Source organism: Diadema antillarum, unplaced genomic scaffold, assembly GCF_040938485.1.
Source record: "Diadema antillarum isolate AM-2024a unplaced genomic scaffold, OU_Dant_1.0 seq00000124_RagTag, whole genome shotgun sequence".
Lineage (NCBI taxonomy): Eukaryota > Metazoa > Echinodermata > Echinoidea > Diadematoida > Diadematidae > Diadema > Diadema antillarum.
In genome coordinates, this window is record NW_027271204.1 from 3,273,499 (window position 1) to 3,296,186 (window position 22,688).

Below are 22,688 nucleotides of genomic sequence, written 5' to 3' on the forward strand. Positions count from 1 at the left end.
ACACTGATTTCTTCTTCTGAGGTAAGGAAGTTCGTTCGTCCGAAAACAAAAGGATTGACACTCCGAAGGTTTGCTAATCGGGCAATGCCCCCCCCCCCCCAAAAAAAAAAAAAAAAAAAAAAACAGCCCACAAAATGCTCGTTAATCAAAACATTGGTTAATAATGTTAAAGACGATAATAATAATAATAATAAAAATAATGATAATAATAATAATAATAATAATAATAATAATAATAATAATGATAATAATAATATAACAATAGACAGAAATAAAACAATATATGGCCCCCTATAGCAGTTACCCGCAGCATGATTACATTTTCGAATCAACAAATATGGATAGGCACAAGGAATATGCGTGTTTCGGATTCGAAATAACGCCGTAACCATCGGAATAGCGCACCCGTTTTCTTTTTTTCGGAATAATGAACACCACGGAAATGAATAAATGATTTCAAACTAAGAATCCATCGTAATTCTTGCCTTAAAGATTTTCCTCCCTTCTATATTTTATTCCTGAACTATTCCCAATGCCCGAATAAAATAATGACTAGTTTGTTACTCTGAAACATGGTGTTGTGAGTTAAGGAAGTTCGTTTATCCGAAAACGAAAGGATTGACACTCCGAAGGTTTGCTATACCCATCGAACAATGGGGGAAACAAAATAATAGTCATACATTTTATTTTCACACTAGGTACGAACATCTACAAGGTGTAGGGAATTTGCGTGTTACGGAACATTTTATCACTTTCGCATCAGCGAACTTTACGTGCATTGGGTACTACAAAAATGCCTCCCCCCCCCCAAAAAAAAAAAAATGTATATATAATTACACCAACGCTTGAGCATAACAACAAACAAGCAATCAAACAAACAAATAAACAACTTAAGATTTAATCTCATAGCTGCTTTGAATATTTCACGTTCCGTCTGCATGACTGTATATATACTTCTTTTCAGAATTATCTCTCGCTTCCCGCTTCACAACTAGGAAATAAACGATGTCAAACTACAGGTATATAAGAATTAAACTTATTGTCTTACTCTGAATATAAAATTCATTATTTCAAAAGTTCGTTTATCCTTGAATACAACAGGCTCGATACTACAGTACTCCGAAGGTTTGCTAATCCGACAATAACGCACCTATCCAATCACAAACATTCGTGCATTTTCGAATTATGAATCATAATTTGACTATCACATTTACGAACATCTATTTTTCGTGTAGGGAAGTCGCGTGTATCTGAATGTTTCATTTTCGTCCTAATGAACCTTATGGGTGCATGGGTACAACGAACATGAACCTCAACCCCCCCCCCCAAAAAAAAAAAATAAAAATAAAATAAAAAAAGAAAGAAAGAAAGAGCCAAGTCAAACTAAGAATCAGTCTGAATTAGTCGCTTTGAAAATTCCACGTACCGTTTGAATTATCTCTCTGTCCAATAAAGAAATAAACGATATCAAACTAAGAATTAATTGTCTTGTTTTGAATATTATTATTTTTTTTTTTTTGCTTTTCTGGGGCCCGTTGCATAAAACTTACCATTGAATTTCAATAGTAACTACCGTCAGCATCAATGATTATAAAATTTACCGCTGATTTAAGACTTACCGCATAGAAAGGAGCGGTAAGTCCAGCGGTAAGGGTTTTATGCAACAGGGCCCTGATTCAATAAAAAAACGGGCAATGTAACGCGCAATTGCTGAAGAAAGAAAATATATTTAATGACCTAATAACGGCGAACAAATCCTTCTAATTTCTTTTTTCCTCTTTTTGGGGGTTAATTTTCTTTCTATACTCAAATGGATTTTACGTACACGCAATTTTAGTGAAACCATTTTCTTTTTGGTCGGCATTCTACGATAAGGTTCCTGTGGGTTCCTGTGGGTTCACCCTCGCCAAAATTGCGTGATTTCTCTTAAATACTATGAACCCGAATGATCTCTGATTGGTAATTTAGTCTATTTCATGATCAACAGTTGTTTATTTTCTGCTTGTAAAAAAAAAAAACAACACGTGAACAATTAGTAGGCCTTATACTGGGTCTTGTCATGTATCGTACATCTCTGTTTCGTTCAGCCGAGCGAGCCATGCCATGGCAATTGCGACGCACATACGGCGCACTCGCCTTTCCCACACGTGCACATTCCCTGGTTACATGCAGCCCGCATACCAACATGTGATGTATCAGGTGACTTACAAATGCAGTGAATAATCTGCTAACGGTGCTTGCCTGGTACCTCCTTGGCCGTACTTACAGCTAGGGTACGGGAAACTAAAACTTTTACAAATTGCTTCAATGAAAACGGCATCGATGTATGTATACATGTTACCATTCTTAATAGTATTATGTGAATCAGGTGAATTCCACGCCTGTCTACTGTTCTCATTCCCGACCGCTGTGCTTCTACTAGTACTTGTTGAGTCTAATCTTGCAGTGATTCTTGCCGGCTAGCGGCTGTGGATGTGGCCACTACCCACACACGTGTGTACTGTATTCCATGTGCGCCTTGGATCACGGACGCTTTTAACGAAATTTGGACGAAACTGCCGAGCTCCGAACACGCATTTTCCGAACGAGCAACGCATTTGCCGAACGAAATTGAGCGGGCGGTCGTGCGTGAAATGCATCCACAAAGCGTCAGAATCGTTGCTACTGGATCGATAACGAAATTTCGTCCAAATTTCGTCCAAATTTCGTTGCTACTCGATCGATAACGAACTTTCGTTGGAAAACGAAATTGACGGAGGCGTTTCTTATTGCGCGTACTGTAGTGTCACGCATCTCCAACACTATAGCTGTCTAGGGTAATAACAGACTTAACATGTGTCTTGCACAAGTAAACACTGTAGTGACAAAACAAACAGTTTTTCTCTTTTAGGTTTTCATCTCTTTTTTAATTATGTAAGTCCCAATTTCCAAGGAGATGTCATGATGACAGCAATGATGATAGTAATCAGGATAATTATGATTTATGATGATGGCGGATATGATGACTGACATGATAGTGATGACGCTTGATATGATAGTGATAATGATGATGATGGTGATGATAGTGATGATGATTGATGTAATGGGGATGATGAAAATGATTATGATGATGATGGTGATGATTGACGAAATTGTGATGATGATGATGATGATGGTGATGATGATAGTGATGATGATGATGATGATGAAGACAATGATTGATGTGATGGTGATGATGATGGTAATGATTGACATAATCAAAATGGTGATGGTGATGATGATAGTGATGATGATGATGATGATGATGATGATGATGATAATGATGATGATGATTGATGGAATAGTAATGATGATGATAGTGATGAATGATGTAATGGTGATGATGATGACAATGATTGATGCAATGGTGATGAGAACAGCTACGGAAATGATAGGAAATGGTAAAAAAAAATGATGCAATGAAAACGTTTGACCTCTTTCTCCATATCTGATCAAAACCTTGGACAGTCACTGTGATTCTAACAGATATGAAGCAACAACACAATTGGAGAAGATGACACTAATCACACTATTCACATAAATCCAGAAAACCATCAACTCTTACCTGAACCTCCACAACATGAATAGAATCCCAGCATCCTTTGATCATCCTGGACCCATCTCCAGCCTTCTTGATGAGGATGACACCAGCAAAGCCATGTCCATGTCCAAGGTCCCACAGGTATACAGATGACACACCACCCTCATAGTACCTGGGAAGGTAAGAGAAGTAGAATCCAGGAATGCCAGTTAGAATTATTTAAAAAAAAGGGGGGACCTAAAAATCATCTACAAGAAACTGGTCTTTACAAGAACGAGCCTGAAACGTTGATACCATCAAGGCCTGAATTCAGGTCTTTTCCTAAAAACTGGTATCCCTGGTAGACACTCGCAATAAAACAAACTCCACACTACTTATGAAAAGGGAACAAGAGTTTTCTGGAAAATTCTTTAAAGGCATTTTCTGTGATGTTGAACACTGCACAGTTTGTCTCTCAGCAATTTCAGTATCCTGCTTATTCCATTCCAGAAGCTTCATGAGCTTGACCAGACAGATATTAAAGTATTGTATTTTTATGGAAAAACATTTTTCCTCTTCATCCTCCTGCTGATTTTCATTATCATCTTCTTCATCTTAATCTTTACAATCTCTTTGTTTGTTTGTTTGTTTGTTTGTTTGTTTGATTGTTTTTTGTCTTTCTTTTCCTCTTCCATTTTTTTTTTTTTTTTTTTGGGGGGGGGGGGAGGTATTTTATCATTCAATGGGACCATGCAATGCAATCATACCATACCATACTTTCTCATAAAACAGACTGTATGAACCACAGCCATGTGTTGTATGCACTGCACCTTCATCTGGCCAGTGGAAAAAACAAAAAACAAAACAAAAAGAATACAAACCCCAGCACCAACAACTCTATAACTCTATAATTGTACAACCACAGCCTGAAGAGGGCAGCATACTCTGTACCATTACTGAGCTCATCATCAACACGAGTGGACCGTCCATTGAATGCACTTTGTTCACTGACAACTCTATCTGAAGGTCTCATTCTCCCATGATGAAATGTGATAATGTAGTTAACCAAGGCATGCTGGAGCAAGAAAGAAGGTAGTGTACATGTTTCCATTTCCTACACTTCGATTTTGACTTTGGCACGCACACAAACCAGGCCACACTTTCCCATCACAAATACTCCTGCTCACAAATACCAGTGGCAGCCATTGGCTTTGGTATTTTGATAACTGTAATACCATGGCCTGCAGAGGGCAGCATACCCTGTACCATGACTGAGCTCATCAGAGTATGAGCTTGGTCCATTGAATCCACTTTGTGCACCTGCAGGTAAGTAGCGTGTTCTCTAGAGTATTGCTAGTGCCACGAGGCAGTGTAATGTACAATCATTGTGTGATCACAATCCTGCTAGTGCAGAATGATATAATGGTACATTTGTATAATTGCACTTGCTTCTTCCTAACTACATTGGACTTACCCAAACAAAGATGACCTACACATGAACACAACTTGAGCAAAATTTAACTCTGTCTGATAGGCTGATGATACAGTATAGTAGCTTTATTACTTCAGACTTATTTCAGATGAAAACTTCTCTTTCTCTCTCCTGAACATCTTTACCCATCTTTACATTGATATGGCAACAAAAAAGAGGAACATCCTGCAAATTTCCCTGTACATCTCTTATGTACAAGTAATGAGAATTTAGGAGGAACAATTTACTTTTAAATAACACTGATGGGAAAAAAATAATAAAAATCTATGTTAATAAAATTGACAATGAACATAATTATATTTATAACACTTACGATATTTGAATTACAATAATAATGGTACTAATGCATGCTTGCCAACTCTTACCGCTTTTGACGGAAGACTACTGCTTTTGAGAGATTTCAAGCTACTTGTAGTGCTGCTCCCATAGGTAGCCTGGATTCTACCACTTTCTCAAATGAAAATGTAGGCAACTACATGTATGCTAATGGAGAATGCATTTATACAAATAATAATCATGGTCATGATAAAATTTGTTGGAGTGAGAATTCAAATCAGGCCAACTCCACTTTATAGATGCTCCCGGCACAATAAGGATTTAAAGTCAAGACAGAGTGTTGAAAAAGTATGAATCGACACAAAGAAAGATTAAATGCATGTTCGCAGTCAGGCAAATCTTGACAGATTCCAGAGATGAAATACCTCACATTTGTCAGGGAGCTTCATTGCATTTTATCAGTAATGTGTACAACAATTGCAAAAGGAATGTTTGACTCACCATGCTTATAAATCAGCAATGGGAAGCCTCTGTCATCCAAAAGCTACCACTCTGATTTGCACTTGAGGGTAACTTTAAATGAACTACCAATTTATCTCTTCTCTACAGTTCCTGGCACACTTTCAGGTGAAAGCACAATCCATGCTGTTTGTTCCTATCTTTGTTTTGTTTTGTTTTGTTTTGTTTTGTTTTGTTTTGTTTTGTTTTGTTTAGTATAGTACCTCTGCCAACGAAGGAGTTATGTTTTCATCAGTGGTGGTTTATTTGTTTGTTTGTCTGTTTGCAAAATAACTCAAAGAATTTGCTAACGGATCGGAATGAAACTTGCAGGAATAGTTGACAATGACACAAGGAACAGCTGATTAAAATTTGGTACTGATACTGGATTTTTTTTTTGGATTTTTGAAGGATTTTTTTCATCGTTTTGCAGATAGGGTCAATGAACATGAGAGTTTGATCTGTGCATATTTGAGGATTGCTATGTACTTGCTCTAAAGGGTTGGAAGTCGAGTTGGAAGTCAAAGACATTTATAAACAAAAGTCTTCTATATTGGAAAATTGGGCAACTTTCACCATGCATACTATGGGTGGAAATGAGCTGCTTGGCAGAGGTCTGTGCTCTCCGAGTGTTCTTCTATTTTCATTTTGTTTTGTTTTGTTTTGTTTTTCCTCCTTGGCAGGTTGCCAAAGGAACCAGCCTTCAGAGATGTGATAGCTATACGTCTTATTTCCTCCTCAGGCGATGAACCTAAACATTCATGTGTCAGTGATGAATAGAAGGCATCTTGACTTTCAAGCTTTGATTACTCATAAGCAATCATGAGATGTAGCCCTTCAGCATATGGTTCTGACACCTAATCCTTGCTGTATGTAGCAGACCTTTTGTATGATGACATGTATAGTTACATCAGATTGACACATGGATATCTGGGTATTGTAAAAAGCTGTTATTTTTGCGAATGTTTAAATTTTGTGAATTTCATGGATCACAGTTGGATTGCAAATTTAACAACACACAAAATGTTGCCATGCGCTAGGGAAACAATGCATTCATGATAGCATTGCTTCGCGAGAACAACATCTCGCAAAAAAGTCTATTACCTCCTAATTTGCAAAAATATCTGTACCCGAAAATAAAGGCTTATACAATATCAAAAGGGACCCGGCTTGTCGAATCTCTGCAAAAGAATATGAACTGTACCCTGCCACAGCTCTTTTGGCAGAAGTTCATGATATCTAATATAGGTGAAAGAATCACACCTGATGTAAAAAACTAAAGGGACACGTGTACATTTAATCTCTTTCATTCTCACTCCAACGAACATTTCAATATCAATGTAAAACTTTCAAGCACATACAGCTGTAGGCCTAATCTCACAATTACTAGCTATAAAGTCTACAATCATGTAAAATGTGTATGTGATATGTTCCCAATAAAATTCACGAGATTATAATTTATCTCATTCAGTGCTTCTTTTGTGGGAAACATGATTTTTTTTAATGTTCATTTTTCAACAATTTAGCCTTTTCAAAGTAACCTGCATCAACTAAAGTGTACATACAGAAAATCTGCAGTCATTACTGACATTTATGGTCTTTAAGCTTACCATATTTGAGTCTAGTCCAGGATATGCTAGAATTTGGGGATTATTAAACTATGCAGTGATTTTTCCTTGCAGAAACACTCATGTAAACACAGAGAAAATATTTCATGGCAGAATAATGACAGAAGCACTTCCTCCTCAGCCTGTCACAAAATCCACATTCCCCCAGAATCCACAGTTTCTCAGTTTTCCTCCTAGCGATAAATCTCATAAGCATAGCACGTACAAGTAATCGACCCTGTAATGGCTATGGACCAGTGCTCTCAATCTTCTCCAGTATCAAATCCCCTGCAATCCAGATCAGAATGACATTACATGTAGTACTTCTCCGCCGCAACAACCAAAACTACACTGCCTCATTAAAGCAAAGTGTACAGACACTTCCCCCTTTTATATCTACACTGTACATCCTTTGGGTACGCTGCATTCAACAATGGGCAAAGACAGAGAAGGGAGAGGGAAAGAGCTCAGGTCATTCTAAATGATACAATAATTACATCCGTATAAAATGTCAAGTACATCAAATACAATTGTGTCTGGAGATACTGTACATACTGTAATATCAACATTACCCAGGTCTGTCCATTGAGGAAGGGCTAATTTTGCTACAACACACATTTCCCATCTAGACACCTGCCGGAGTATACTCGTCTTCAACAGTTTTGAGAATCTTCATTTGTTCCCCTGTATAAAAAGGAATGCATAATCTTTAAAATGCTTTGGTTTATCACATCACTGAGGGAACAGCTCCTGATTGCAATATGTTTGTTTTGTCAATACCGATCCATACAAACTTACCGACCCATACAAACTCCTCAATCCTTAAATTCCGGTTTCTTTTATATTCTGCTTTCTAGGAAATCTTTGGGTGGAGATGCTTTCACTCAATCTTGACTAACACTACTATGGAATTTACTTCCATGTGAGCTGAAAGACTCAAAACTCCTCAACATTCTTGAGCTAAAATCCTACTTGTTTTAGTGGATGCATTCTGAAAATGGACATTCTTTATTTCTTTATAAATGGCACTTTCAGTCACCATGTTTTGGCGTAAGTCAGCTTGAACATTTAATCAAAATGGAAAATGTAACTACAGAAAATATTGCATAACGAATATCATAATAATAATGATAATAATAATATTATTAGTAGTAGTAGTAGTAGTAGTAGTACAATGTAGTAGTAGTAGTAGTAGTAGTGTCATTATTATTACTATTATTACTATTATTATCATTATAGTTATTATTATTATTATTATTATTACTATTACTATTACTATTACTATTACTATTACTATCATTATTTTTATTATCATTATTATCATCATCATTATTATTATCAGCAGCAGCAGCAGCAGCAGCATTATTAACTGTTCCTCATAACTGAATTTAAATCTATGATGTCAGAGTGGAGGTTGACTTTTACATGATAAATGCAGTCAAAAAAAAGAACAGCTTGCTCCTTCATCCTGGCATCCAGCTTGAATTTAGCACATTCGTTTTACCGATTTCTTCGCTGAACTGTATGTTATACAAATTCTATGTCCTAATGCCACAATCCCAGCTTTAAATCAAACGTTTTGTTGTTGTTGTTGTTTTTTCATAGCGTAGCACACTCATTTGAACATCTCTTTGCAGTTGCTGCAACGTGTACACGAGATGTTAGCAGTTTTCCTATATACAGCCGTTGCTTTCACTGGGAAAAACATGCTTCCGTTGATACTTCTGCACAGCATGCCTGAGTAACCCATATTTTTGCTCTTTTTGCTTTTCTCCCTTTTTAATGAAACTTGCATCACGTATCAACTTTTTCTTATTTCAATCACTTTTTGAATGGGTTGTGGAACTAATTTTTCACAAATTATATCTCATTCTAAAGGTTAGGGCATACTTTTTCAAACTACAATTGTCGGTATAAAAATGGAAATTAATCTTTGCCTACCTTTTGCGTGTTTTGAGGTGAGCGGTCATAATGTCCCCTTCAATCTCTTACTAATTCTAATATTCTACTATGGCACGAAGTGTCTATCAGAAAGGATAGAGAAACCAAAATAATGTTCACATACATTATATATGTGTACCCTGCTCTCTGAACACATTGTCGAACCTTGGACTTTCTGTTTACACTGTGTGTTCACATACGTGTGGTCAACTCTGAGAATAAACTGTGTATGCAGACACTCCAGGATTAAACATACATTAAAACAGTGTATTCACAGAGTCAACTACTCTATGAAAACACAGTGGCATTCTATGGCCCGAATTAACAAAGGTGGTACAATCTCTGTCCATGGTTTAAACCATAGACAAAGACTGTAGTTTTATATGGAGAGCCAAGTGTCGTATGGCCTATTTCGTTACGAAATCAGTCATTTCATTGATGAAATGTTAACATTTGGTAACAAAATTAACATTTTTCAATGACTGATTTCATAACAAAATAGGCCATTCGACACTTGGCGCTCCATACAAAATTACGGTCTTTGTCCATACATGTAGTTTAAACTATGGACAAAGATTTTACCACCTTCATGAATTCGGGCCCATGGGACAATGTGTTCACACTGATTCTGATTTAATACTATTTCACGCTGTATTTTTTTCAGTAGGTGTAGTTTGGGATGGGAGCAGTGGGTGGTGAATACCTATTAATACACACAGCCACATGATTAGTCAAAGGCCCTGGAAGACAAAAAAAAAACACCAAATGTTTGCTTTAACATTCAAGGGCAGTAAAAAAATATGTTCCTCTAGTCAGCTCAGATGGAAATTTCAGCAAAGGGGCCTAGTGTGAGAGGACCACAACCTATCATGTACACACATAAAAATCCTGCTTCATTCATTCATTCATCGCAGAGTACTGTGCATGGCCCAGTGAAGTGAAGACATGGCGTACACCAGTATATACGATTGGACCCCACGGAAGACCAGCTAGTGCAGCTGAATATGGGCCATCCCACCATCTTGTACAGATGGAAAATGAAAACAAACAAACAAACAAACATACTAAATATTTTAAAGTAAGTGCCTAATTCTTGCACTTGTCCAACAGTGGGTATTACTTGCCCTATGCAAAAAGACAAGTGAGTTTGTATAAAATATATCACCCTCCATCCCCTTTAACCCGTTGAGAAAGAACTGATTTTGCTATAATGCATGTTTACTCAGGACTAGTCTTTAAAGGGTTAATTCAACTGAATGCCTGAGGTAACTTCAAACTCTCTGGAATGTGTTTCATCCTGCTACTTTTAATTGCTTATTGTAGCATGTAATTATGATTTCCTCATTTTTGTTTTTTCAGTGTCTGCATTTGTTTTGCAGACATTCTCATATGTCATTTAAACAGACAATAGTATGACTTGTCATACCAAGGAATGAATTGAGAGGCAGGATATTGATTTGTGCAATTCTACACTCTATACTGTATCATGAAACTAGGTATCATATTTGGAAACATTATCCCACACAAGATATCATCTGACTAATGTCAGGGCACACAATCATAATCTTATTAAGAATACAAACAGCAGCACACAGGCAAATAAACACACAAAAAAAAAAAGAGAAAAGAACACAGAAATATCCTTGGTGAGAGTTGATACATTGGAAGTTAAAGGTATTGTTTACCATTGGGTGCAGGGATTTAAAACATGTTTGAGTTATCACATTTGATGAATATATGTGTAGGTCCACTGTATCAAAAAGACATCCAACAATATAAAAAAATTTGCAATAAAGCCTAAAATATAAGGAGATACAGTGTATGACAATTTTTCTCAATAAACCATACCTGTAGAAGGTTAAGTCTAGAAACAATTTTGTTATAAAACTATTGTTCATATTTTGTATATTTAACAATACATAACCATTATCATACTGATTAAAATTTTTAAATTGGTTGTTTCTATCCCTAACTCACATTTTATGACTATTTTGAAGCACTAAAGCTGGGCTTTTGTTTCATCTGCAAATGGTCTTAAATGCCTTTAAAGCCTGGGGAAAACTCTGACTTACACGTCCCGGTACAGGTCAAATATTTTGTTCGCTTCCTCTTCAAGTTTCTTGAGTTTTCCCTCTGGTACTGCTCCTTGTTCAAGAGGCGGGTCATACTTATTGCTCCACGGCGACCTGAATGTGACGAAGACAAAACACATCAAAAAATGACACAACATATATACAAGGCCCTACGTGTGACTGTGACAGCAGTAATACTGTAGGGGACATAGAAGAGCACAATACAGAGTGGTTTCCAATTTGACAATTATTTCCTTCTGCAGGGAACAATCCAAGTACAAAATTGTACATCTATAATACTAGCTCTAGGTGAATTAGCAAAGGCCACATCTGCACTATCTGTAGAGATCTGCACATTCCACCTGCACACTACTGGAAATTATTACTTTCTTCCAATTGTGGGTTTCAATTCAATTCAATTCAATTCAATTACTATCCTTAAATTTTGTTTATTGCTATTTATGGGAGAGGATGTAACCTACAAAAATAATGCAGTGGCTCTCAGTGTAGCACTGGCACGAATGCCACTGCAAAAACAACAACAACAAAAACAAAACAAAATAAACATTTCCACATTATACATTATTAGTTAGGTTCACACGCTGTTCCTAAACTTTTAAACCCTAAAAAGACTGGGGGGGGCCTAAAAGGCCCCCCCCCCCTCGACATTTCGCGCGATTACTCAGCAACACGCAATGCTCTCGCCGCGATGCTCTATGACTTTTTTCTTTCGAGTTTCCCGCACATTTTGACACCAAATTTGTGACGCCCGGGGGTACGGTTCTGAAGTTACATAACTTTTTGTACATGCCCGTGAGACCGAAAATGGCTCAAAAATGTGATTTTGTGTACAAAGTCAATACAAATTCAGTTTTATCACATGGTTCATATAAATATGCTTATTTTTACTCTCAATGGCTAAAATCAATTTGTTTTAGTAGTATTATGCTTCAAAAAGGGTCTGCCACAAATTTTGCTGAAAAAAAAACAACAAAAGGTCGAAAAAACAGAGAAATACATAAGAAATTCATAAAACAATAAAATAAATAAGAAATTAATTTTGATGCCGAATTTTTTTTCAAGTACATTTGCTAAGAATGCTACAAAGAATATCTAGACCAAAAATGAGCACTTTTGGAGCTTTATTTACTGATTTAGATAAAAAAAGTCTGATTTCTCGCATAAATTAGCATAATTAATCAAAATAAAATAAAAGAAGACTATTTTGGAAAATTTAAATATACGATCTTGTAGATTACATCGCACACTACCATTGTGCAAATTTCCGCGGCGATCGCGCGATCCACGGCCGAGATCTTAAGGGGGGGCCCTTTAGGCCCCCCCAGTCTTTCGAGCTACCAAAATAGCCCAGTCTTTTTAGGGTTAAGTTTAGGTCGAAAACTTGACTCTCAATGATTAGCTTGTAGTCTAGCACCATGTGGACACAACTGAAAGTTAGCAATTGATCTTAAAGTTTAATCGATGATTAGAACCATGAGACATCTTAGGGTTTGTGCTCTCTCCACGAGCCACAGGGGGTCTCCACGAGCCACAGGGGGTCTCCACGAGCCACAGGGGGTCCCCACTCGTAGTTTCGGTCCGTGTGGACACAATAATCAATGAGCTTGTGAGTTAGCGTGAACCTCGTGTCTTGTTCTCTTCGCTATTTTGTATGGGCATAAGGTCATCTAGCAAAGCCTCTGCACTTCCGGTGTAATCATCGAGTGGAATTCACTCGTAAGTTGTATCTTAAAGTTTACATGTAGGTGCACATGTGAACTCGCGTCATGAATTCGAGAGTGGAGCTAATCATTGACAGTTAAATTTTCCATCTAAACTTCAATTTTGCCAACTGTGTGTGTACATATTTTCCTATTTTAACAGGCCTTTAATACCCTGATGACAACATGCATAGAATGAAATTTACCGCCTCTGGCAATAAAACCGCATGAGAGAGTGAAGGGTACCATTTTTTAAACAGACAAATGCCAATAACCTTCCCTGGGTATGTTTCCATAACAACCTACCCATTCATGCGTGAAAAGGGTGTACATGTAGAATCCATACACCTACTTGGGAAGCAGTGTGCTGTTGTATTTGGACTGCTGCACATGCTTATATACAAGGAATGTTACTGCAAGAGCATTTTAACCGAAGGGTTGCCTGGGTAATGTTGGGGTAATGTTGATGTAATTAAAGGGATTGTATAGTTTTGGTCGAGACCTAACGTCAGGTTTATAACACCTTTTGGTGAGAAAAAAATGAGAAACCTCTTATGAAATATGAAAGAGCATGTACATGATGGATTCAACATTTATTTGATGAAAATTGGTCTTGAAATGGCTGAGATATTCAATAATTGATCCTAATGAAATTGACAGGCCACAACTTTTACGAGGATCTCTTTGTTTCACGTTGTTTTTAGATATCTCAGTCATTTCAAAACCGATTTTCATCAAATAAATTTTTGATTCCCCTTAGAATTGTATGCTCCTTTTTTTACATTTCGTAGAGTGGTTTCTAAATATCTCACGAAACGTTTCAAGCTGAATCCTCACCTCAACCAGTACCGTACAGTCCCTTTAACCTAGCTGGCTAGGGTAGAATTTGTCAAAAGTTACTGTGACAACATCCGAGCAACATTTTGAGGGGACCATTTCAACAGGGAGGGTGGAAAAAAAAAAAGATTGCCCAACGTTGTCCCAGTAACTCTGGTTTAAAAGGCTCTATTAAAATGGGGCTTAAATGACTTGATTAGTAGACTGACATGTGAACATACTTCCTGAAGTATATTTTGTACCTCGGTAAATGCTGCTTTTAGTCTGTTTGCTTGTTTTTATTGGCAGGATTGTTTCTTTTCTTGCTATTACACAAAAAAGAAACAAAATTTTAGAAAAGGGAGGCGAGTACCATTTCTATGTTCCCATTCTCTATCATTGGACATGTATTTTAGAGCCCTGCTAATAAATTGTCAGTTTTAGTTTCGATAGGGCTAACACTAATTCTTGGTGAATTGCCATGAGAAATAAAGCACACCATATGTAAAGCCTGGTTCCTCTCGTCTATTAAATGTTGCAGAGAGTGTTTCATGACTACTCCATGTGGACATAAAAAAGGGTGTCTTCCAATGACAGGCTAATTACAAGACCTGAACTTCCTCCTCAGCAACCTGTATTCCCATGCATTAGTAAACACTATAGCTGTCTTGGCTGCACTAGGGAATTCCCCAGTACATTAATGAACACTTCAAAGCTTCCTACATGTCCCCATCCCTCTCCCATAAAAAAAAAATCAATGAATGAAATGTGTTCTTACAGTGGACTACATTTTGTATGTATGTACACGTAGGCCCTAAAAATGTACCATTCTACCATTCTACATATAGGTATCAGAAAGTGTGCACAATTAAGAAAAAAATACTCAGATTTATCTGCAAAAAAAGGGGGGCACCACAAAACAAAACGACATAAAGAAAACAAAGAAAATTCAATGTATTTTCATTTTTCTCGAATAATGAAAGAATACTTGACTTGCCTCTTTCAGAAGGCAGGTGGAATAATATTACCTTTGACATATTGTTGTACGTCAGTGGCAAGTCGAAGAAATATGCACACTTTTTACAAAAAATAAAATTTTGTGAAATTCTCTTTATATTTCCCTTTTTAGGAACCTATATCGTTCTACACATGTGACATCATACACTGTAGTAGTCTTCTCATCCAGCAGTGACTGCAGAGATACTTTATAAATTCATAACTTTTGGACGGATTGTCCAATTTTCCCCTGCCTTTCCCTGATGTGTTCTACTAATATTGCTGCTTGGTGGACTTGTCCTTTACAAATCACATTTTGGCCTAAATTCACGAAGGTGGTACAAATGAAACCATAGTTTAAACCATGGACAAAAACCATGGAGCGCCAAGTGTCGCACGGAATATTTGGTTACGAAATTGGTCATTTCGTCGACAAAATGACCATTTCATCAACGAAATTATCATTTTGAGGACGAAACGTTCATTTGCACTTAGTTACAAAATGTTGCCATTTCGTTACAAAATAATAATTTCATCAACGAAATGACTGAATTTGTAACAAAATATTCCATGCGACACTTGGCACTCCATGGTTTTAGTCCATGGTTTAGACCATGGTTTCAATTGTACCACCTTCATGAATTCGGGCCATTATGTCTAGAATTCATAACCTTTTACGCACCTATAAGAGTCAGCATCTCTGTTGTATTCACAAAGTAGGTAGTCCTTTCCACATTCCCGGTCCCTGGCTATCTTTAGAGGCTGGTCGATGGATGACAGCAGTTCTTCGCACAGGTCTGGTACCTGAGGGAGGAGGGGGTGAGGGGTCAAAGGTCAGAACAAGCACGGTACAGATAGTGAGTTTATGAAAGGTTTTCAGTTGCATACAAGTGTTGTGTAGTCTCTCAGGAGAGGGAAAAAAATGTGTGTAGCATTACATATCTTTACTTGAAACTACATTGTATGACATTCATTTCAAACTTACTCCTCCTTTACAGTGCAATCCTACATGTACCAAGATGTACATGAACTATTGTCACGCCACATACACAGGGTCTTCATACTGAGGTTTGTGCAATAAAGAAGACCTCTAGATAATTCTCAGACTTTGGCATTTGAACAACTATTTATAAATTGAATACTGTAAACGTGGAAATTTTCGCGGTACATTAATTTTCGCGGATTTCGCGCTACGTTCGGCTAGCGCGAATTCAAAAACGCGCGAATATATCTTCACAATTTTCTATGCACATTTTGAACGGGATGAATTGTGTGCGCTTCATCGATGATACTGCTACGTAGTACAATGTACAGGCATGTTTACGCTACTAGTACTGTGCGAAGAGACGATAGATTGCTGTGTACTGTAGCATGCATGTGTGCACCGCACGCACCGATGCTACATTCCACCGTGACACCTACGGTACTACAGTCACAGCTGTACTACGTATTTGAGTGCTTGTACTCGCAGTCGAGCCGCTCGCTACAGCTGTACGTCGCTTGTCGTACGCTGGCATAGCAAGCTATGTAGCAGAGGCTTTGGATGAAAGCAGTGAATGTGTACTACAGTAAAGTAACCTGCTGCGGAGCGCGAATTTAAGAACCCGCGAATACGTTTTCGAGCCGCTCAGCGCGAAAAATTAATCGTGCGAAAATATTGACGTTTACAGTATACAGTGTACTGGGTACAGAGTTTCAGAATTTACAAACCATTGAATATCACAGTGAACAAGGATGATATACAATAGTGGCATCTCTACATAATAATGCATGATTGGTAGCTCTAGTCCTGTAGCAGAACAAAAGAACAAACATGCTTTTAAATTCTAAACAGGTGAACTTACACATTAACCCGTCGAGGACGGTTTAATTCAACTACAACACGCAATTTCCCATATAGACACCTGGCCGAGCATCTGTATACTCGGGACTCGTCCTCAATGGGTTTAATAAGCAGGTGGAATTGTGTGGGAATTGCATTGCTGCATTTTTAAAGTATGTGAGCCTCAATAGATGTACAAACTGTATGTCATCATCCTTGTTCAGTGTACAGGGTAATATGTTTTGGGTTTTTCAGAGTAATGGTGAAATCTCCTTGAGGACCGCAATAAATTCCATACATCTATTTTGATAAATACATGTGTACTGAACATGGCACAATCAATTTTACATGATCTGCTGAATCACCTGGACATTGCCCTTTAATGTATGTGGTGAAAGTTACAGTTGACATACTGTAGTAATCACCACAGAAGGGGCAGACACACAATGGATTTAAAGCTTTTATTTCCTCATCTCCATACTGTACCAATGCCTGCATACCCTGCCACTATGTAGTCACCATAAAAAAAACACACAACAATTGCATTACCGTATGTGGTACTTGTACACCCTGTACAATGTACAATTATAAATGAAGTACACTGTAGGCCCTACATTGTACATGTATGCACCGTGCATCAAGGGCACCACAGCAGATGCAGTGTTCATGTCATGTACCATGAATTTTATGTTCCGATGGGCAGCGTTGCTTCCAGCTGCTCCATTGGGAGCAACGGTTTAAAAATTGTTCGAGTTATCACCCTTGATGCATCTACGTTGTACACGTACAAAATTGTACACTTACAATGTATACCATGTGTAGTTGTAGGTCAGTTGTATTACAAAACATCCTACCATATAAAAGTTTCACAATAAAGACTTAAATATAAGGACATACCACAAGTTTTTGCAACAAACCATAACTGTAGACAGTTTCTTCTAGAAACAAGTTTATTATTTTGTTCACATTTTGTATACAATACAAACACTGACTAAAATACTGATTATGATTTTGACATCAATTGGTTGCTTCATTTTAAACTCACATTTTACAACTACACATTTTGAAGGACTAGAGTTGGGTTTTTGTTTCATCTCCAAATGGTAAATAATGCCTTTAAAAGGAGGAAATTTACGCATTCCTGTGAGGAAGATTTAATGGCTATTAAATTGATACACCTGTATAGTGTCACAATTAATTTTGTACGGACTTTAAATACAGCACTGACAACTTCTTGGTACTAACCACCAGTACACATATATTATGGTTGCAATATTTAATGATTATCATGAGATTTGCAGATTCAATTTAAAATAACATCACTGGTTTCCAATAATTGGGAATACCGCGCATGATGTCATGCAGATGGCAACCATTTCTTTCAAAGATATTGTTCCACGAATCATATGGTATAGTAGGAAATATTTCAATACCGCAGTATTTACATTTTTTTTACAGCAGTCACACATGGATAGTGATGCATTGACAGGTGTACAACTGCTGTCCTCCAAATTCCTGAAATCTCAGCTCTGTGCTTGGTGGAAATAACTAATTCATGCTTGAGTTCAACTCTTCATACATGTCACTATTCATTATTTTTTTTTTTTTTTTTTTTGGGGGGGGGGGCTTTGCACATCAAAAATGTCAAGCACTAAAAGGATAATGTATACAATAGTATAATAAATTCACCTATCTAGAAGCCATCATCTGAATACACTGTATCCTAAATGCAATTTGTAGGGCCAATTTCATATCATTCCAAATGGTATTTATAAAGCTACAATGTTGCTGTATGCAGGACTCTCCAACAGCACATTTGACGCATGGCAGGAAAGAGCATTCTACTGTGACGATGTAGGCCTACATCAGGGAATAATTTTCAAACTCAAATTTGATTAGCAATTTCAGCTGGTGAAAAATATCTTCAATGATATCCTGTACACTTCTATGTAAGAAAACTGCTACACAAAAGTTAGTTTGTGTAGCAGTGGTGTAAAAATGCATAGCAAATTGCGATGCGATACCAGGAAAATTATTCTCTGTACGTGCTTGCTTTACCCAGGCCAACTACTGAAAATTTGGATGAAAATGTGGATGAAAATGGATGAAAATGGAAAGATGTGGATGAAAATGGAAAGATATTAAATCAGCAACAGGAAATATTAGAGGAAGTAGCAAATTTTTATAGTTTATTACTCTTTCTAAGCAAAATGTTGAAGATATGGATTTACAAGAAATTTTAGAAGGTCGAGATATTCCAAGGTTAAACGAAACACTTAGATTGTCTTTAGAAGGCCCTTTGCAAATAGAAGAATTGGATCAAATGTTGAAAAATATGAAAAATAATACGTCACCTGGAATGGATGGATTTACTGTAGAATTTTTCAGAGTATTTTGGGAAGATTTTGAGGTTTTTAGTGTTGAGATCATTGAATTATGCATATAGATACAGAGGAAAATATGTCTTTTTCTCAAAAATTGGGTGTTTTAACTTTGATTCCTAAAGAAGATAAAGATAAGTATTATTTGAATAATTGGCGACCAATTCTTTGTTGAATGTAGTTTATAAATTAGCATCGGGATGTATTGCGAATCGAATTAAGAAGGTTTTGTCTTTTGTGATAAGTGAAAATCAGAAAGGGTTTTTATCAGGTAGATTTATTGGAGAGAATATTCGCCGTTTATATGATTTGATTTTATATACAGATGTCAAAGATATTCCAGCATTATTATTATTGATTGATTTTGAAAAAGCTTTTGATTCAATCTCTCATGAGTTTATAACAAAAGTGATGTCATTTTTCAATTTCGGTCCCTCAATAATTTCTTGGATAAATATTTTATATGCTGATGCTTTTTCGTCTGCTCAGATTAATGGTTTTTTTACTGAGAGATTTAAGATAGAAAGAGGTTGCAGGCAAGGCGACCCTCTTTCTCCATTATATTTTTGTTGTGCAGTGAAATATTAAATTTGATGATTTCTGGACCTAATTCATTTGAAGGGATAAAAATAGATAATATGTTTCATAGAATAGTTCAATATGCGGATGATACACTGTTGACATTAAATGGTACAGAGAAGGATTTATTTATAGCAATGAATATTGTAGATAGATTTGCAAATATATCTGGTTTAAAAATCAATGAATATAAAACAAAAGTAATATGGATAGGGAAATGTAAGAATAAAGAAGATAGAATGTTGCCTGAAAGGAATTTTCATTGGGTGTATGAAGGAGGTTTTAAGTATCTGGGTATACATTTTTTTGTTGATTTAGAGAGAACTGTTCAGTATAATTATTATGAAAAAATGGAAGTGATTAGGAAACAAATGAACTCTTGGCGTAAACGCTCTTTAACAGTGCTTGGTAGAATTGTAGTTATTATTAAAGTCACTGTTGTTATCAAAATTGAATTATTTGTTTTTGTCTTTGCCAAGTCCTACAGGTAATTTTTTGAGTGAGATAAATATGTTTTATAGTTTTATATGGGAAAGGAAGCCGGATAAAATAAACAGAATTCAAATGTCTCAGACATATGCACAAGGTGGAGTGACAATGATAAATATTTACACACAGGTTACAGCACTGAAAATATCATGGATTAGGCAATTGTTATTTACAACGGATAAATGGTCAGAAAAATTATTGAGTATATTTTTACCCCGGACCTATCAATTAGACATGAGTCTCGGAAATGATTTTTTTCTTTGAACAAGCCTCACATACGTGTAATCCCTTTTGGAAAGAAGTATTCACAGCTTACGGCGAATTACTTTCGGTTTATTGTAATAATTTTCAGTGTCAACCTTTGTGGAAAAATAATAAGATTACTATAGGAAATGCGTCCGTTTTTAAACGAAAGTGGTATCAAAAAGGAATTCATTTTGTTAATGATTTGTTAGATGAAGAAGGAAATGTATTATCATTTACTGCCTTTAAGAGGAAATATGATGTTGACGTTAATTTTTTAGATTATTTTGGAATATGTCATGCGGTTATTAAAAAAAGCAGGTTGTGATAGAAGTATGATTAATATGGAAAAGTTTTGTCAACCAATTATACCTGATATTTTACAATTGGTTATAAAACATTCTAAAGGATGTTCACATATTTATGCTGTTTTGTTAAAGAATAGAAATAATGTATATCAATGTAAAGGATTTTTAAAATGGCGACAATTGATACAACTTGAAGAAAAGAAATGGCAATCTTTTTCGTTGGCCCCGTTTAAGAGCACGGAAGATGTTAATTTACGATGGTTTCAGTTTAAAATAGTTAATAGAATTTTACATACAAATAAGATGTTGAATAGAATTGGATTGGTTGAAAGAAGTGAATGTTCATTCTGTAATGTGTATGTTGAGACTTTAATACATTTTTTTAGTGAGTGTCAATATGTTGATAGATTGTGGGTTGAAGTAAGAGAATGGATTAATATTAACACGGGGTTAGAAATAACATTTACGACGGAAAATAAATTATTTGGTTTTGGGGGTATTAACAATTCGGCATTGAATTGTAGCTGTATTACCATGCTTGTGAGATATGAAATTTATGTTTGTAAAATAAGAAAAATAATACCTCGTTTTGATTTATGTAAATATAGTACAGTACTCTCCGCATAATCGGGTAGGCTCAGGCAGAGCGTTTCTTACCCGATTAAGCGGAGTACCCGATTAGCAGAAGAACACGCGTCTCATTCACACACAATGTATATTTATATGCATTGTACACTCCACCAAACACCTACACTGTATGCTTAACATGCGTGCTTGCATTGCACATTATGCATACCTTACACTTGCTCAGTCACGAGGAATAATTTACACTCTTTTTATGGACAAATATGTCTTCAGAAAACTGTGTCGTTTGACTATAATAGACTCCTCGCTAACACGCAGGGGTTTCCCGAAACGAACACGTCTCTTTGCGTGCACTAGTAACGTAGAACGTCGGGTTACTTTTCGAGCATTGACTGGGGAAAGCAAAATTATGGAGCTGGTGCATGGCCTGATTTTCGTTGCAAAATTCTCGTATTGTGAATGTTGTTGCAGAGCAAGGGAAGGGAGGAGCGCAAGTGTGTTCAACTCCTGTCTGTCTATGTAATTGTGAGTGCCTGCTACATGTGTAATGTTCGTTTACGTGTGGCAAGTCGGTACGTGTATACGTGTTTTCATGTTTAAGCACTCCCCAAATGATCGGTTTTCTTTGTGAATTAAGCAGAGAATGCGATTAGCCATGGAAAATTTGACATGCATGATTTCTTAAAGTGTTGTATGCAATAAAATGTGGGTAGAAATTCGATTAGAAGAAAATCATTTACCCGTTTACGCGGAGAGGCAACCCGATTATCAGGTAATTTTGATGTGCATTGGAACTGACTCTGACATTTCTACCCAATTAAACGGAGTACTCGTTTAAGCGATACCCGCTTACGCGGAGAGTACTGTATAAGGGAATATTATGATAGAGAGAAATTTATCGCAAGAAATAATCATAAGTTGCAAGTGTTTCAGAAAAAATGGTGTCTTTTTAGACAACTTTTTTCTTGATGTATATTGTATTGAATTCGAAAAAAAGCATGATGTTATTTGAAATATGTTGTAATATGTGTATAGATGAAAGAGAATAATAAATATCCCAGTGAGGGGAAAAAAAAAAAAAAACTACTGAAAATGTCACCCTTGGACAATGCTTATTCAGGTAAATTGGTAAAAAAGTGATTTAGGCATTTGTTTGTTTGTTTGTTTGTTTGTTTTGTTCTTTTTGTGTGTGTGTGTGTTTACCCTGTATTTACGTACAATCCACTTTTAGGCCCACTCCCAAGACAAGCCTATTTTAAACCCATACAGACTACAGTGATACATTGTATGTCTGCCAATTGGCATGTAGAGTGAAGTGCTTTCT

At 36.5% G+C, this 22,688-nt stretch overlaps 1 protein-coding gene across 2 annotated transcripts in view; it reads right to left on the reverse strand.

The window, feature by feature from the left end:
- Nucleotides 1–22,688, reverse strand: part of LOC139727316 (F-actin-capping protein subunit beta-like) — a 186,188-nt gene that overhangs the window by 148,578 nt on the left and 14,922 nt on the right. For both annotated transcript variants that reach the window (XM_071638272.1, XM_071638273.1), the window contains exons 3-5: nucleotides 15,640–15,761; nucleotides 11,425–11,538; nucleotides 3,584–3,731 (exon numbers count right to left, since the gene is read on the reverse strand). In XM_071638272.1, the coding sequence (XP_071494373.1) occupies nucleotides 3,584–3,731; nucleotides 11,425–11,538; nucleotides 15,640–15,761 (384 nt within the window). The remainder of the gene's footprint in view (nucleotides 1–3,583; nucleotides 3,732–11,424; nucleotides 11,539–15,639; nucleotides 15,762–22,688) is intronic.